Source organism: Pipistrellus hanaki, assembly GCF_964339955.1.
Source record: "Pipistrellus hanaki genome assembly, chromosome: 4".
Lineage (NCBI taxonomy): Eukaryota > Metazoa > Chordata > Mammalia > Chiroptera > Vespertilionidae > Pipistrellus > Pipistrellus hanaki.
The window spans coordinates 38,696,689-38,710,840 of NC_140506.1; the positions used below are offsets into that span (position 1 = coordinate 38,696,689).

General features: G+C 33.4%; 1 protein-coding gene across 1 annotated transcript in view; it reads left to right on the top strand.

Annotated features, from left to right (window-relative positions):
* The window catches only part of ZFYVE16 (zinc finger FYVE-type containing 16), a 42,529-nt gene that overhangs the window by 14,193 nt on the left and 14,184 nt on the right, over positions 1–14,152 (top strand). The window contains exons 5-13 of the mRNA XM_084881299.1: positions 89–253; positions 2,237–2,379; positions 4,831–5,212; positions 6,442–6,564; positions 7,267–7,422; positions 8,145–8,369; positions 12,030–12,112; positions 12,857–12,961; positions 13,356–13,503. Of these exons, the coding sequence (XP_084737425.1) occupies positions 89–253; positions 2,237–2,379; positions 4,831–5,212; positions 6,442–6,564; positions 7,267–7,422; positions 8,145–8,369; positions 12,030–12,112; positions 12,857–12,961; positions 13,356–13,503 (1,530 nt within the window). The remainder of the gene's footprint in view (positions 1–88; positions 254–2,236; positions 2,380–4,830; positions 5,213–6,441; positions 6,565–7,266; positions 7,423–8,144; positions 8,370–12,029; positions 12,113–12,856; positions 12,962–13,355; positions 13,504–14,152) is intronic.

Sequence of the window (14,152 nt, forward strand, 5' to 3'; positions counted from 1 at the left end):
TTACAACTTGAAAAATAGAATACTTGTCATATTTACTTTGAAATTTTAAAAAATCTGAGATTTTAATGTTATTTTCTCCCCGTTATAGCTCAGGCATTTGAAAGGATGATGAGCCCAACTGGTTCTAATCTTAAGTCTAATCATTCTGATGAATGTGCCACCATCCAGCCTCTGCAGGAGACCCAGACATCAAGTGTACCTTCTTCACCTACAACCTTACCAATCTCAGCCCTTAAACATCCAAGTGTTGAAGGTAACTAGAAGAAAATCCTGTGTCTTAGACTAAAGATAAATTATTAAAATAGAAAATTTCTAGTGTTGCAACGTCTAGTGAGGCAAGAGAAACCAGACTAAATATCAGAAGGAATTTAATACAGGAAACTTGTTATACATGTATATTAGAAGACAGGAAGAGCAAAAAAGCTATTATGCTCAAGTGACTCAGGGATTAGTAACAGCAGGAAACAACCACCAACGCTAGGGCAGAGGGAACAAAAAGTGAGAAGCAGTATTGAGTACAGTACAGAAGTACCAGAAGGTACTTGGTTCTCAGACTTGGGATTCAGGGGTTGGGGTACCATGTGGTTCGTGCTGTGACCTTTGGGGAACACCAAGAAGCAAATGGTAGAACCATCAAGGAGACTAATGAGCTTTGTGCTCAGATGACTGAAGGAATGTTCTGGGGTTGATGTAAAGGAGTACTGAAAATCCTGGGGCATGCAGCTATATCTGGGGGTGCTGCTACTTCAAGAATCTTGGCAGGAACTCAAAGGAAAGAATTCCTTCTCTTCTCACCTTCTAATCTCCTACCTGTGCCTACCATTAGTAACTAGGCCCAGCTAGCAAGAGGGTCTGGGACTTGAACTTTGCAGACTTCCAGCATGACATCAGAGTGCTAGGTGGAGAAGGTAGGCTTGGGCTTGAGAAACAATAGGTAAAAACCTGGCATACCTCTGCTTCCTTAAAAATCTGTTTTTAAATGTGTGTTTTACCAGAATAAAAATGGTTTTTAAATCTTTGGACTCTGTTCTTTTTTACAACCTGTTGTAGGTTAGGATCTTGAGTGAAGTCTATTCACATTTTAAACATCAACTATTAGTCTGTTGCATGCTATAAAGTGACTTTAACTCTCAGTTTAAGGCAAATGTGCCACCATCCAGCCTCTGCAGGAGACCCAGACAATACTTGTGACAATTATTTTGGACTTTAGTTTCTTTCTCACTTAATAGTTATGTTTTAGTTATTATTATAACTTAAATAAGGAGATTCAGCATATATAGTAGTGGGCAAAAGTAGGTTTACCGTTGTAAGTGCACGAAACAGGGTTAATAAAGCTATTGTAATAATCATATCCTATGTATCTTTTTCCATCTGAACAAATGTATGCTTACATATTATAGTTTTAAAACTGAATAAATTTGTTTTAGAGATATTTATATATTTTCTTATATTGACATCCTGAATTATTAAACTATAAAAGTATTGCAAATATAAGAAAGATACCTTATTTAATTTGTCTACTCATAATGCAAAAATTATATATGATTCTAGTTTTTTTCAGTGTTACTCTGGATTGTATTTTGGAAACTAGACATATGAATCCTTTAAATCTTCATATGTTTCAAAATCATCTGGCAAAAATTTTCATAGCCTTCTTTTGTAGATGCTTTATAACAAAATAAACATTTATGCTGATATCTAGTTATTTCCTCCAAATACGAGATGAAAATGTTAATAAATATTAATAAAGTTTAATATCTATATTATAAGAATAAAATATAGTATGCTTCTCTCATCAAATAAATAAAAAGAAATGACCTCTGATGTACAAGTGTTCCTGTTTCATTTTTAAAATTTTTATGCTTCTGTTTTCCAAATGTTTTTCTTTGCTTATCTGGTAGTCTATTTTTCTTTCTTGCGCCTTAGTCCATAAATTATATTCAGTCTCCATACTTACAAATTAGTTTTAATAACATAGGCTTTAAACCTGCCTCCTTTGTCTTTAAGAAATAACCTCTCCTGTCCACTCCTTTTCTGAGTGCGTGCTTCCCAGGCTCATCCTGCCTTAGTATGAATTAGAAAAAGACTTCCAATATGGGTAGCTGCACATAAGGCCATTTCTCTAGGCTTGATAATAAGTAGCAAAAGCTTTTGAAAACATTTTCTGACCCATTTTTATATTAAATCATTGCAATATTGCCAAGTAAAAATGTTTTATTTTTGAAACTGTATCTAGGATTATGTTCCAAAGAACAGAAGAGAGTATGGTTTGCAGATGGTATATTGCCCAATGGTGAAGTTGCAGATACAGCAAAATTATCATCTGGAAGTAAAAGATGTTCTGAAGACTTAAGTCCTCTCTTACCAGACCTGCCCTTGGTAAGGAATCTAAAGAATGACTTGTGAATTTAATAAAATTTTATTTTGTAGATAATTCCTTATGTGATTATTAGAGTGTGTTTTTTGAACACTATGAGCTTCCTAAAATGAGAGATATATGATACAGAGAATATATTTTAGGTTTTATCTTTTCATTGTCAAACTTTTGGTCTCAATGCCATTTTGTGCTCTTAAAAGTTATTGAGAATTCAGCCGAAACCGGTTTGGCTCAGTGGTAGAGCGTCGGTCCGCGGACTGAAAGGTCCCAAGTTCGATTCCGGTCAAGGGCATGTACATTGGTTGCGGGCACCTCCCCGGTAAGGGGTGTGCAAGAGGCAGCTGGTCGATGTTTCTCTCTCATCGATGTTTCTAACTCTCTCTCCCTCTCCTTTCCTCTCTGTAAAAAATCAATAAAATATATTTTAAAAAAAAAGTTATTGAGAATTCAAAAGAGCTATAAGTTTTTTCTACTAATAGTATTTCTATTAACATTAGTTTATTTTAGCTAATGAATTTTAAAACCTCAATTTTAATATTATAATACTATAATACCTTAAACAATAAAATAAAAAAGCTATAAGTTTTGTGGGTTATACTATTGATAATTACTATAGCAATATTAAAACTGAGAAAATTTAAAATTCATTAGTTAAGATAAACTAATATTGCCCTAGCTGGTTTGGCTCAGTAGATAAAGCGTTGACCTGCAGACTGAAGGGTCCCAGGTTCAGTTCCAGCGAAGGGCACTTGACTGGGTTGCGGGCTCAATCCCAGAAGGGCATGGAAGAGGCAGACAATCAATGTTTCCCTCTCATCACTGATATTTCTATCTTTCTCTCCCTCTCCCTTCCTCTCTAAACTCAATAAAAATGTATTTTTAAAAATAAACTAATATTAATAGAAATACTATTATGAGAAAAAATTCAAAACAAAAGTTTAATCAGGGATAGTATCTTATTATTTTTAATAATTTTTATTAATTTCAGAAAGGATGGGAGAGAAAGAGAGAGAGAGAAACATCAATGATGAGAGAATCATTGATCAGCTGCCTCCTGCATGCACCACACTGGGGATCAGGCGACCGGGAATCAAACCTTCACCACCTGGTTCATAGGTTGATGCTCAACCACTGAGACATGCCAGCTGGGCAGGGATAACATTATTTTACATTTCAGTTTTATGTCTGACTTAGTAGGAAAAAAATTCTCATAATTGCATGTATATTCAGTCTGTTGTGATATGTTGTTTTGGTGAAATTATATGAAGAAAATCCTAGGACCTCACTGATTCCCTGAAAGGGTCTTGGGACCCACAAGGAATCCTTGGACCATACTTTAAGAAACACTGCTATAGGGAAATAGAACTGAGATTTAGGCTAGTATTTGTTTAATGATTTTCAAGGACTTAGTAATGTATGTGGTGGTGTATTTATGTTTGCATTTACACAAATGTATTAGGTGTTAAGAAGAAGAAAAATAATATAGACTACTACTCCACTAAGAATTCTCACTGTAAAGTAGCAAAATGCTCATAGAAGCAAATATTAATACACAAAGTAGGAATATTTTATTCATTAAACAAATATGTATTGAGTATTTACTCTGTGCCAGTTACCTGGTTTATTTCGGATATATACATTGGACAAGATGGATATGTATCATGCTCCGTTCAAGTTCACCTACCAAATGCTGTTTGTCAGTAAGAGTTCGGGAGTTATATTTTACAAGTAGCCATTATTACCAAAAGTGTTTCTGAGCTAGCACCTGCCCTAATCAATATTTTAACAAAACGAAAGTTCTAAATAGGTTAGTAAAGTATTGTTGGAATTCATAAGTGGTATCATTTAATATTGATTCAGGTTTGGCCAGTCTAAAAGAAAGGGCTTTTTAAAACATATTTGAGATGTAGTAATTACTGGTGGTTACTATTGTGGACTATATTTACCATTCTGTTGCCTAACCACTCCCTGCTCTGTCTTTTCCCCTTTTCCTCTCACTTGCTTATCCAAGGTATTTTGGCTGTCATGAGGAGACCGTGGGTTAAACTGAGTTGCTCACTGTGTGATATGGTTTAAGATCCTGAAGTCCTCCTTGCTTCCTTTTTCTAATCTCTAAAATTAAAATCATTAGTACCTATCTGAGCATACAGTAAAGCTAAATTTTATGCTCCTGAATTTGAAGAAGCCAAATGGTACTGGTATAGCATTGTATCAGGGTAAGTTTCAGGACTTATAATTGGAGTGGCTGGCAGACTAGAATCCACTTTACAAAAATATTTGTTTAAAAATTTTAAAGGTGCTAAAATTATATCAGGAAATTTGGCTTCTGAAGAATTTCTGAGCCCATTTCGGTTTTATTTATTCTTATTAAAATGGTATGTTCGGATATAGAGATGAACATTTCACAGTTGAACAGAGGCTATAAACTGATTTTTTTATTACATATTTTACAGACAGTAAACCCAGTGGATCACGCCTATTCTGCTACATTGGAAAAACCAAACAATGAAATAGGAGATATTACAAGAAATGAGATAATTCAGAGTCCTATTTCTGAGGTTTCATCTGTGGAAAAACTGCCCATAAGCACAGGAACTGAGGGGTCACCTACTTCTGGATCTTTTACACTAGATGATGATGTTTTTGCAGGAACTGAAGAACCATCTAGTCCAACAGCTGGTGTTTTAGTGACCAGCAATTTACCTGTTACTAATACTTCAGATTATAGGTTACTATGTGGTATTGACAAGAATGTGGGCAATAAGATTAGTCTTCTACCTAGTGATGAGGACAGCTTGCCCCCTCTTCTGGTTACATCTGAAGAAAAGGAATTAGGTAGGAATAGCAGTTATTTAAATTTAAAAGTTTTTGTTTGTTTGTTTGTTTGTTTATTTGTTTTTTAAAGAATGTACTGATGAATTTTGTCTGTGTTGTATGAAATGCATTTTTTTTAAACTTGGACAATTTAAAACATGTATTATGACTTGTTAACTTTAGTTTACAAAAAATCTTATTATATATAAAAAATTCTAAAAAGATTTGAACTTTTGAGATGAAGATGATTCATTTATAATATCCAACTTCCTAATTAGAGTGAGACAAAAGGCCAATATAACAGGAGACTCATAGACTTTTAGCTCTGAAAATATTTCCATTGTATTAGAGTTTTGATTACATATCACTTTTTTTTTTTTAAAGGAGAGTGGTGCCTAAAGAAAAGAGTATTGGATTAGATGACAAAGCTAGGAATTTTAGTTTGTCATCGGCTACTTATATGTATATGACTTGAAGCATGTTATATAATCTTTTTGGGCCTCAGTTTCTTTTTAAAAGAAGAGAACCTAGATCTATAAGGTTCTTTCCAAACTGGAGATCCTGTGGTTAGCTCCTATCTCATAATAGTTACCTAGGATGCTTGCATTATGCTGCATCCTGCCACTTGAAGTAATTATGCTCTTGCATGGCAATGTAGGGGAATGGAGCTTAGACCTCTTTATGTCAGTAGGTGCTACTTCCTAAATCTGGCTATAGTGCTAAGAATACTTTCAAGTCCTGTTCTTTGCAGGCCATGGATATTTTCCTTTTGATGGTCAAGATTTTTATTAAAAATTTTTTTTTTTTTTTTTTGCCACTTGTCGCTGGCATAGGCCATATGTCAGCAAGCAGTTTGTACAACTTGGGTCTAGATAAATTTCCCAGCATTGTATCAGGGTAAGTTTCAGAATTTATAATTGGCAGACTAGAATCCACTTTACAAAAATATTTGTTTAAAAATTTTAAAGGTGCTAAAATTATATAAATATGCTGCTTAATCAACATTTTTGTGTATATACAACATATCCGGATTTATATGTATTATGGTATTAATTCTTTACATATATAGCAAAGTAAAAATAAGTATATAACAGTTGTCCAGGATATTAATTGACGTTGTGGAACATGTTTGCTTTTGTTTTAATTTGCTCAAGCCATTGGTAGCTTTATAAACCTGTTGTTTTTTTACTGCAAGCATATTTTACAGGATGTCATATTTATTCTAATTATATGTCATTTTCATGATTTAGTGCCTGTAGTGGAAGAACACCCATCTCATGAGCAGATCATTTTGCTTCTTGAAGACAAAGCTTTTCACCCTGTTACATTTGTCCTAAATGCTAATCTACTTGTGAATGTCAAGTTAGTATTTTGTAAGTAATGATTTATCTTTCTTTGCCTAATTGGTAAGCAGGATTTTTGAATTACATCTTCAGGTTTGATATAGACTGGCAATCATGGAAAATAAGCAGCACTGGATATTGGGTTTTTTAGCCAAATATGAATATAAATAAATTTTGCAAGTTTATATTCAGTGGGACTTGAAATACAAGCTTACAGATTTTTACTAGTGTCCCTCATTAAGTCCTATTTTAAGGTTATAGACTTATAGCTGAGCTGTATTTTGATGTTCATGATACAATTAAATACATTTCATTCATTTAGCTTTTAGCGAAATTAAAATCTGGTAATTGAGGTAAGCAAGAATCCTGATTTAGTAGCAATAAAGACAGTTTAAAGTCAGCAACTTGTGATCTAATTAAAAGTAAGAAAGTAAATAATCTTCAGTAATAAATAATCCTCAGTTCTCAAAAATGCATCTCTCCTGAATTCTCAGCTTTTCATTCTCTTATAATCATATTAGTGCATCTTTTATTTTAGTGTTATTTACTAATTGACTCCATCAGATAATTTTTCTCTTTTCTACATTAATCTTATGCAATTCAAAGTTTTTGTGAGGAGAACTTTGGAAAAATAAGGAATTTAAAAATTATGCTTCATGCAAAAGACAATTATATTTAGTTTTTTTGGTTAATAGAAGTGGAAATTGATAGTTGTATCATTTATCACTTAAGATTCCTCAGACAAATATTGGTACTTCTCAACCAATGGATTGCATGGCTTGGGACAGGCAGAAATTATTATTCTATTGTTATGTTTGCCAAATGAAGATACTATTCCTAAGGACATCTTCAGACTATTTATCTCCATATATAAGGATGCTCTAAAAGGTATAGCTTTTTATTTTGAACTGTTTATTTTTGTTTTCATTTAATTTATTTTTGTTTAAAGTATTACAAATAGTAGTACACATGTCTCCTTTTCCCCCATTGACCTCGCCCTGGCCTCTCCCTCTCCCCAGCACATGCCCTCATCTCCCTGGTGTCTGGGTCTATTGGTTATGCTTATACGCATGCATACAAGTTCTTAGATTAGGGGATAGACAAATTAATTAAAGGCATTTATACTTTTGGTTATGCTAACTGTACTAAAGATTTATTTTGTGAAGAGATTATTGTTTTTTTAGGTCTTAATAATCATTTTCAGTCTCCTTAAATCTAGCATTTTATCTGATTAGTGTCTTTACATAGATTTTAAAAAAATAAGTAAAATATATTTGCCTTTATTTATTTATTTATTGCCTTCTTTCTTTTTTATTTGTTTATATGTTTTTCTTTCTGTTTGTATAAGATTGGGGAGATATTTTAATTTTTATTTTGATTTACTTGACCATGCAGTAAGGAAAAAGATTTTTAAATAGCTTATGGTTATTCCTATCTCCAGGAATAACTGACCTTTGTGCACACAAAGTATTGAATAGATGCTTGTTCTAGAGTGGAAATAAAAAAAAATTCTACATTGCCTTTATATAAGCAATTTTATATGGGGACAGTCAAACTCAGAAAGCTTTTTTAAACAACTAAAAATCTTTTAAAAATGATTTTATTTCCAGGAAAATACATAGAAAACTTGGACAATATTACCTTTACTGAGAGTTTTCTCGGTAGCAAGGACCATGGAGGATTCCTATTTATTACACCCACTTTTCAGAAACTTGATGATCTCCCCTTACCAAGAAATCCTTTTCTTTGTGGAATTCTTATCCAGAAGCTAGAGATTCCCTGGGCAAAGGTTTTCCCTATGCGTTTAATGCTGAGATTGGGTGCAGAATATAAAGGTAAGTTTTAGAATATGAAGTTAAATTTCATGGGTTTAAATAGATTAAAATAAGAATTCAGGAGTATCATTAAAATCAAATTTTTAATGGATTAATGGAACCATTTCTGTTTCACTGTACTTTTAAAATTCCAAAACAACCTTCCTCTACTTCCAAATTAGTCTACAAAACCTTGCTATATAATGAAGTTTCTAGATGGTCATAATTATTATATAAACTTACCTTAAAATATTTTTTTTTAATTTTAGAACAAACCCACAAAAACTTGAAGTTTTCTGAAAAGCATGTACTGTAGAGAGTTCATTTTATGTTGCTTACATGTTAAGAAGACAAATTATTGCCCCCGTCAATTTGTGTACATTAGGGAATCAAACTTAAAGGATTTTTGGATTATCAGTGCTACTGCTTTCAGTTACTGACTATAATCAAGAGTTGACTATTAGAGAAGGAAATACTTAAAAATAGTGGCTCCCATCTTTGTTAAGCATGAGGTTCCTTTTTCTTATTTTTATATTTCTAACATTTAGCTTATTATCTAAAAGTGATGTAGACTATATCATTTAAGTATAATACTAGTATATGTCTATGTTCATATTTGAGTGTGAGTTTGTGTGTATCTTTACATATCTATCCTTGATACAATTGGAGTTTCTAAAGAGGTTTATATGTATGGTTATATCTAAGTTGAAATTATTTCTAGCATTAAACTTAAAATATATATATATATATATTTGAGAGAGGGGGGGAAGGGGAAAGGAAGGAAGAAGGAAAGGAGCAAAGGAAGATAGATCTGAGAGAGAAACATCGATTGGTTGTTTCTGACTGAGGAGTGAACCTACAACCTAAGTATGTACCCTGACCCAGAATCAAACCTGAGAACTTTTGGTGCATGGGATAACAGTCCAACCAACTGAGCCACACTGGCCAGGGCTCTTTCTCCTTTTTTTTTTTTTTTTTTTTTTTTTTTAAAGAAATAGTCTATTTATTGCAAGTGAAGGACAGCTCATGAGATTTTATATATTTCATTCTAATATAATTTAATAGATATTTTTGGAGGAAAATTAAATGTAGGAAGATTATAAAGTGACCTTTACTATTTCGAAATGGACAAATTCAGTGAGAAAGAGATTCGCTAAATTCCTCTATTTGGCAAATTTTATTAAACTGTGATTTTTTGGGAGGAGGTCCTTTCATTTAGGATTTAAGTATGTGATGCTATTAAATTATATTAAAAGTAACAAAATTTAACTTTTATCTCAGGTTTTGTGCTGTGTAAACCGAAGAACTTAAAAATTTTCATTCTGAGCCAAGTGTTACATCCATTCAACCTAATATTGTCTCTGATATTAATACTTGAATACTATTTTTATGGAAGGTTAGATCAATATACTTGTACTGGCTAATTTCAAGTAGTATGTAACTATAATCTGTAAGTTTGGCCTGTATCACTTCTAGATACCAAGTCTGTTTTCACCCACTGAAAGGAAAGTCATGGGGCAAATGAGATACTTCTCAAAAGATACACAGGGATCGGAGCTGCAAAGCTGTGGTAGCTATTGAGTAGTGCATGATATGAGGGCATATCAGCAGTTATACATAGAAGTTAACTAGTCTCAGCTATTTTTTCGGAGTTCTTTATGTTCTGCTGGGTTTTGGATAGACTAGCATTGTGGTGTTATTGGTGCCCATGCCTCTTAAGGAATGAACTTGGAAGTGTAGTATGGTATGTGTGTTTATATTGTCATAGAGTGTAAATATTTCTCTCTTTTCCACGTCCAGCGTGGCTAGAAAGCGGTCCAGTTCCTGAGTAGGGGTGGCTGGGGATTGAGAAAAGGAAAGAAAGAGATAGAAGGAAAAAGCTGGGGCCAGGTGGGACCACTGTCATCTGACAAGGACAGGGACAGGAACAGTGACCCCAAGCCAATATAGTGTGTTTATTTTATACAGCAAAAAACAGGAAGTTTTACTAAAAGTTAAGAAAAAGGAGATTATGTGCATTCCTGGTGCTTGGTTGGATTTAAATAACAAAACCCACCTGCTGGCACCTGCTCGTAAGGTCAGCTGACAACAGGCCTACCTCTGGCAAAGTTTGTTTCCAGGACATGACTTTGCCAATGCCACTGGATTCAGCTGACAATAATTAAAGAAATGCCAATGTGCCTTCCCAGGCGCTCTCTACAATAGAGATAATGTAAAAATTAATGACAGAAGTTGAGTCCCATGATTAAAAACTGAAAATAACTGTCTGAAATTAGTAATTTTCAAATGAGGATTCTCTATGCTTTTATGTTGAGATCATTTGGTTAAAATATCATTAAATGTTGGATTAGATCATTTGTGAGGTCCCTTTGAAACTGACAGGATGCCATTCTAAGTCAGAACCTTTTAAAGGTTTTAAATAAAATTACCTCTTTCAAATTACAAGGTTGCTCCCTAATTCATAAGAGATGAAGAAGTAAGCTATTTACCTTAATGTCGCTTACCACTATGTCTTATGTTTTTTTTAGTCAATATCTCCTGTCCTCCAAATAACTTATCCTTTTAAACACCACAAAACATGTAAGAGCAAAGATGTGAGTTCCCCTCACTTAAGTTTTGAAAATAGATAATGTCAGGTGCGTTGTCTTAGAATTTTAAGAACTTATATTTGTATAATAGATATTAGAGAGGTTTGCTCCTGACCTAAGCTGAAGGTTAAAAATGTACCTGCTTTTTATCATCATAGAAATAGTCTTACCTTCCTTTTCTTTCAGAGGTCCTGCTACATTGCCAGCAAGCTATCTTTTTCTTTCCGGTGTGCAGTATTTATAGTGCCCTAAAGAAAGAGGAAAGTTGTTATGTGACGGACTCCATGTCCGTTATCCTTCTCTGCGTTGATTTCTCTAACTCTGTGTGCTCCTTTTATCATGCTAACCCAGGAACTATAAAAATTTACTATATAAATCTCTAAATTAATACAGTTGAGCTGAAACCGGTTTGGCTCAGTGGATGGAGTGTCGGTCTGTGGACTGAAGGGTCCCAGGTTCTATTCCGGTCAAGGGCATGTACCTTGGTTGCAGGCACATCCCCGGTGGGGAGTGTGTAGGAGGCAGCTGGTCAATGTTTCTCTTTCATTGATGTTTCTAGCTCTCTATCCCTCTCCCTTCCTCTCTGTAAAAAATCAATAAAGTACATTTTTTTAAAAATTAGCACAGTTGAATATTAGTTTTACAAGCCATTAAAATATTTAATTCTTCTTATTTTTCTTTAAATTCAGAATTTGATAGGGGGCTCTAACCAATTACTGTAATTTTCCAACCATCATAATTTCTGGAAATATATAGTGAAAAGATTAAATGCTTTGGAATCAGGCAAACCAAATTTCAAATCTATGTTACATTAATTTAGAGACCTACTTTCCCATTTGTAAAGTAGGGGTAGATATATTTGCCTCATCAGGTTGTTGTGGAGTTTAAATAAGATAATGTATACAGAGTTCCTAGTTCAATGCAGCACCTGATTAGTACTCAGTATGGTTAATTTTCTTCAAAGAAATGATTGAGGGTAATTTATTCATACTGTTTAAAAAGTAAAAATTAATAAAGGTAACACATTCAAGACTCTTGTGTTTGTTTGTATGGGCTTTGGGGGCAGTAACCAGTTTTTCTTTCTTATGTATAGCATACCCTGCGCCTCTAACAAGTATCAGAGGCCGAAAACCTCTTTTTGGAGAGATAGGACACACTATAATGAACTTACTTGTTGTGAGTAATTGAACTATTTTATAAAGTGTTCTTATGTTGTTACTTTAAAAATGTGTTTAGTAAATTTTACACACTGGTATGTTTTCCTATTTTAATTTGGTATAATAAAAGTTTACTTATAAATATATCCTTGTTCATTTAATACAAATGGGCTGTTTCTAATGAATTCCTTTTTAGAGCACATCTAATTTATAGGTACCTGATTGTAATTGCCTTTCAATTCATTCTGCTGGGGTGCTTACATATTTAAATAAAGTGAGATCTACACCGATGTTGAAGCTTTTGATGTAAAAGTGTCTGTAAAGTTAGTAAGTTTGGTGACTGTGAGCAAAGTGTGGCTTATGTTTCCTCATTTGCTTTAGGAAGGATTGGAATAGATCATATCTCAGGTTCCCTCCCACCTCAGATTTCTAGAATTTTGTGTTTCCTGTTACCAGAGAAAAGTATTTTAGTGGAATTACTTTTATTTATAATATTGTTTGAAGACCTATTTGAACAATCTTTAAATAGAAAGGGGAGATCACTCCCAAATACTATAGAATTCTTCCTGGGAATGATATTGTTTACTACTCCGGATAGTAGCTGGATTAGTTGGTTTTGTAAGTTAGTACTAGTTTTTAGATGGCAGTTTCAGTTATGTATCACAAGTCTTAAAATGGTGGATACTTTTAATGGATTTAATGAATGGTTAAATGTGCATGAATAGTAGTTTAAGGTTAATGGAAATATCATTATTTTATATAGGACCTTCGAAATTACCAGTATACTTTGCATAATATAGATCAGCTATTGATTCACATGGAAATGGGGAAGAGCTGCATAAAAATACCTCGGAAAAAATACAATGATGTAAGTATAATTGCTTAATTAAAATTTTGAAGATAATTTTTGAACATTAGATTTCCTTAGAAGTTTGTCAATTAAATTTGTTTTGTTTTGAATCAGACTACCTAATATATAATGGCAAAATATATTATTTTTGCAGTTTTAGATTTGCTTCCTAACAAGGTATTTAATTCTATTCTTTCTTTCTTTCTTTTTTTTTTTTTTTTTTTACTGTTTTATGCATTGAGGTGATTTTATCTTAATACATTTGTTTCTATCACATTCTTGGTGGTTTTCCAGACCAAAGTTTGAGATTTATGAAGCTGGTCAAAATGTGACTCTTTGAATTAGTGTACCTACAATAATAAAGGCATGAAATAGTAGAGTGTTTCTAAATAAGTGTTGTTTTTTTCCAAAGGTAATGAAAGTGATAAATTCTTCTAATGAGCATGTCATTAGCATTGGAGCTAGTTTTAGTACAGAAGCAGATTCTCATCTAGTCTGTGTACAGAATGATGGAGTTTATCAGACACAGGCCAACAGTGCCACTGGCCACCCTAGAAAAGGTGAGTGTTGGTTCCTAGTGTTGATCCATTAAAGCACCTCAATAAATAGAACTATTTTCAAAGGGGATATATATATATATATATATATATATATATATATATATATATATAAATTACATGTTTGCTGAATTGACAGTGATAAAACATGCTTTAAAATTTTATGTGTGTGTGTGAGATTATTGAATTCAGAAAGAAAGGGAGAGGGAGAGAGAGAGCAACATCAATGATGAGAGGGAAGCATTGATCAGCTGCCTCCTGCATGCCCCCTGCTGGGAATTGAGCCTGCATGTGCTCTGAACTGAACCATGGCCTTCTGATTCATAGGCTGATGCTCAACAATTGAGCTACTCCTACAAGGCAATACACAAAAATATTTTAAAATTGCTTCTGATTTGTGTTTTTCTTTTAGGCTACATTTAGGTTTAAAGACTTGGAACACTGTACAGAGAGTCAGGCTTAGTATGTCCCATATGGTGGGAGTGTCCTGTTCCCCCTCTACCTCCTCCTCCAGTTATTTGTCTCTTGAATGAGGTTTTTTCACCTTCACATGTGTTTTGCTCCAACTCTCTTAATTCAGGAGAGCACAGGATAGATAAGAATGTAGAATAATTTATAAAACTGAAGTGGTTAGGGATATAAAAATGATAAA